This window comes from Spinacia oleracea, chromosome 1 (genome assembly GCF_020520425.1).
Source record: "Spinacia oleracea cultivar Varoflay chromosome 1, BTI_SOV_V1, whole genome shotgun sequence".
Taxonomy (NCBI): Eukaryota; Viridiplantae; Streptophyta; class Magnoliopsida; order Caryophyllales; family Amaranthaceae; genus Spinacia; species Spinacia oleracea.
In genome coordinates, this window is record NC_079487.1 from 83,025,774 (window position 1) to 83,030,265 (window position 4,492).

The 4,492-nt window shown below is 32.9% G+C and overlaps 1 protein-coding gene across 2 annotated transcripts; it reads right to left on the minus strand.

The window, feature by feature from the left end:
- Positions 1 to 1,160: 1,160 nt before the first annotated feature.
- LOC110777975 (polyadenylate-binding protein-interacting protein 5) lies at positions 1,161 to 4,018 on the minus strand. 2 transcript variants are annotated; one of them, XM_056835309.1, is made up of 3 exons: positions 3,796 to 4,018; positions 1,974 to 2,318; positions 1,161 to 1,820 (listed from the first exon to the last, which is right to left on the minus strand). In XM_056835309.1, the coding sequence occupies exons 2-3, from the start codon at positions 2,304 to 2,306 to the stop codon at positions 1,674 to 1,676; spliced, it is 480 nt and encodes a 159-aa protein (XP_056691287.1). In that variant the 5' UTR covers positions 2,307 to 2,318; positions 3,796 to 4,018; the 3' UTR covers positions 1,161 to 1,673. The 2 variants fall into 2 exon arrangements, with proteins under 2 accessions (XP_056691287.1, XP_021838237.1); XM_021982545.2 differs by having other exon boundaries at positions 1,974 to 2,331; positions 3,796 to 4,010.
- Between the last annotated feature and the right edge of the window lie 474 nt (positions 4,019 to 4,492).

A 4,492-nucleotide genomic window follows, 5' to 3' on the forward strand; every position in this document is an offset into this window, starting at 1 on the left:
CTCCAAAATAAGACATGCCACGCCTCCATTTGTCACATTTTCCCTTGCTCTTTCACTAATAACTAGTTTTAACTCGTGCAATGCAGGAGTTCACTCTTAATTAAAAAAAAATTGGTTCAAATTTATCTGCACAGGTAAAAAGAGAGAAAGAATAAGAAATAAAAATATTGAAATAACGGTAGATGATGGGTTTGGAGTTAAATACTTTATACAAATTATTCAATTGGAGTTGGAATATGAGCTACTAAAAATAAGAATGTGATTTAATACACCATTATTTAATAAAAATGAATTTATAAAGAGGGAGAAATGGTAAGATGGTTTAAAGAAAAAATAAATATTATGCAAGAGGAGAGGGATACGTGGCATCATGATAGCAAATTTTTGTATTTTAAAATATTAGTATATATGTGAAAGAACTATTATCCAGCTATATAATTTTATGTTCATTATTTCAATCCAGCCTTTAATATATTGCATTTCAAAACTATAAAACAAATACTAAAATAAATCTAAACAATGGATAAACTATAATCTCTAACTTATCTAAAATTTTAATATTTCAATAATTCATCTCAAAATTGTCATATGACTCATATCTATACTAATATTTGAACACACACAAAATTTTATGCCACTTGTCACATTTTCAAAGTGTAAATTATTTCATTTTCATTTTTTAAAATAACGATATTAATTGGCTCATCTTGGTTAAATTTCAATTAAAAAGCTCTTTGTATTCAATTATTCGTAACCTCTATTCAACACCTTTAACTTTTTCACCAACAATTTTGTTACCCTAAACTTGTAAAAAGGCAAGACTTTACTTTTTTTTCCGCCTCGAAGCAGGTCACTTTTAGACAGGTGTTGAATAAATGGTATTCGAATATTAAATTTACATGAACACAATTGTAAAACGCACTAGTTACCTGTAATGAGACAATGACATAGGGCACCTATCGTCCGAGTAAACAACTAGTTTTCAATCAAATCACATTGCAATACTAGATTGAAAAGATTGTTTATGTTATCCGATATCAACTCAAATCTTTCATTTATCAAAAGAAGTCATATTGTGATCTTGGAAAAACAAAGTTCTTCCACTATTAATTCAAGAAATGCAGAGAACAAACCCCAAATTGACTTGGCATATAACCAAATTACAAAGATGACCAAGAGCCAAGTTGACTGAATAATTGCAAACCAGTAACACGAGTGAAGCAAACATCATACCACTCTGCTTACAAAATCGATTTCCACAGATTTTCCAAATTACCAGACCAATAAAAACTTGCTACATACATCATGTTACTCGATATGAGCATCACAGACATCCTAAATTCCAAACACTTGATCAGTTGCAATCTCTGACAACTACTGTGGAACCTAAGCCCACACCATTGACAAAGATCATCAACGTACCAAGGCAAGTGGAAATTAACCTAATTTCAAGAGTTTGCTGAATTTGTTTCAGACAAACAGCCAATTGACCAATAAATCCAACGAGTAATGACTCTCCTAAAGAACAAAGATGTTCTTGTTTGAAGTAAGTAGCAAAAATAACTATACAACTAAAAGCATAAGGGGCTCCAGTTATTTAACCACTCTTGTATTCACATAAATCAATGTAAAACTAAGTTGAGCTGTTGACATTTGATTTCCATGGAGATAGATCAGGTAGCAACAGCTAAATCAGATGGACGTGCAGAGCTGCTAGATTCACCTGCCACATTTACGGCCTTCGCCAATGAGCACTCACTCGAAGAAACAGGCTCCTCGAACTGTTCAATATTGAAACCATCCTGAACATTCTCAACAGACTGCATATAGATAAAGCAATGAAAACGTTTATCAATAACCCTACAAAAGCTTGGATTAATCTGTTACATATAGCATATTACAGAATACAACAGGATTCCAACTTTTGTCAAATAATTAACCGAGACCTGTAAATATTCAAGCAAGATAATTACCTCCAAGTGGGTCAGCATGTCAACTGCAGCATCCAAGTCGCCGCTATTGACATTATAGACATCGGCAACAGACTGATCAGAAACACCAGGAAACATCATCTGGAGATAAGCTAGGTCCATTTCAGACTCTTCATCAATGAATTTACTGTCTGTTTCCTGAAACTTTTCAAACGATATCTTAAGCTTGTAGTCATCCTTAGCAGGGAGATCATTAACTAAAACAGCAGCTTTCACAGGAAGGGTCTTAGACCCTTTATGGTCCTTTACTTCTCTCTTTGAGACTGGTACGTATGAAGCAGCATGTGGATTCAGGGTCGATGTGCTTGATTTCATTTTGGCGAGCCGCTGGTAAAAAACACTGCAGTTAAAGCAAAACAAATACATCAACCAAGGAAACATACATGGATACACCAAATGCCCGGCAATGAGTCAACTCTGTTCACTATCATCAATAAATAATTCCCTACATGTCACTAAGAAAGATTGATTTGTGAAACTAATGGCTTACAACTAAAAAACATAGTTCAAACTTCAAATCTCCGCAGAAATGAAATGTATTGTTTTAACTTTCAAAAACTGTTTCCCCCGCTCAACAATAGGGGAATGAGTAGGCGACTAAAGGACAAGATAAATCCAATAAACAGCCAAAGACGTACAAAAGTCATCTAACCCAAAATCTTTTGATCCAAAACAGATAAGTTATTCTACAATATCAAAGCAAAATGAAATATCGCTTTATAATATCAATGGTCGATCAAAGTTCAATTTATATTACCAATGTAGTACTAAATGCCACAATGTTAATGCAATTTTTAGCTTAATTTCACAGAATTCTTAAATATTTGAAACAGTAAAGTAGCTGCTTTGACTTGTGTTTATACTCCATACTCCGCTAGAGTAGAAAGAACAGTAAACTTAAAAACGAGCACTGTCGAGCACCGTAATGAACCAACAAGCATATTATGGTGCACGGATACGAATAACCTATTTGCAATGACACCATTCCTGTGAATGCAAAAACAAATTAACAAGGCTTTGTTCGGTTTAAGCACATATGAAGCACTCTCTCCGGTTTATTTTCAAATTCATCATTTTGACTTTAGCAATCTTCATATACTAAGTTTGACTTCAATATTTTACCAATATATAGAAATCAAATGTTATTAGGTAAAATATTGGATTAGTGACAATACTTATTTTCATAATATGAAATTTTTATAATTTTGCAAATAGAAAATTAGAGATATTTAATGGTCAAATTATGCATTGGCAATGGCGGTTCAAAGCATTTAAAAAAAAAGAGGGAGTAACATAAACAAGTATCAAAATGTTTTAAAAACCAATTGAAGGAGCCATTGCAGCTATAAAGTAGGACATAATTAGGTGGCTTAGCACACCAAGCTAACCTAGCTTTACATTTCCTAAAAATCAATCTGTTTCTCATCCCCCCAAAAAAAAAAGGCAACAACTTCCAATTGAAAGCGAAAATAATCCAAGAAACCGTCACAAAAGCTCATTTCGAGTAAAAATCGACAAAGCAATTATAAAATCATCAAACGAACGATATAGAACCATTTACCGACAGTCAATAGCGACGAAAAGCAGAAACATTGATCAAACAACAAAAACATTAATATACTAATCAAAGTCATGATATTTCGATAAATAAAACAAGCAAAAATTGTAAAACTAAACATCATCACACCAAAAATGATAAATTCTCGGTGCTCTTCAACGTCAATCCATAATGAAGACAGAGAAAATTTAAAGAAAATAAAGAACACAAACAAAAAGATGATCCAAAAATGAAAAGAGTACTTACAAATTGAATAAACGATCGTAGAAAAGAATCCTAGAAATCGAGAAACAATGATGAATTGATGATGATCGAAGACGAAAAGGTACGAAGGTCTACAGGAGAGAGAAAACGATGAAGAAGGTAGCTTTCTCCGGTCCTCGTACTCCGCAATTATATAGGGGGGAGGGCGTGGGGTAAGATTGTGCGAATAATGGAGGGGTGAAAAATAGTAACCGTTTGCTTACTGCATTTTCACCACCACCACCACTCCTGCATTTTTATTTACCATCAATCCATTTTAGTAAAACTCGTGTGAGGTGTTTCGCTTTTATGCTATCTGGTAATAGGATTTGTAGGTTTTGATGTTACGTGGTGGGAGTAATAAAATAAAAGTGCAAAAACTTGTGTGAGGTGGTTTCTCGCTTTTACGTTATCTCGTTATAGAATTTGAATGCTTTTACGTTATCTCGTTATAGAATTTGAATGTTAAGATGTTACGTGGTGGGAGTAAAAATTGCGATATTTTTGCTATATATTAGGAAACTTTTTAAAGGTACTTTAGGAAAAAAATTAAGTAATTTTTTTTCTAATATTTTATTAAAATGATGAAATTTAACGTACTATAAGCAGATTTTTATGGAAATTTTTGGTAATGGGATTAGTTATGTTCGTGATTTGTCACTAACCTCATATTCTCATGCAAGATCTATTGCAAAACACA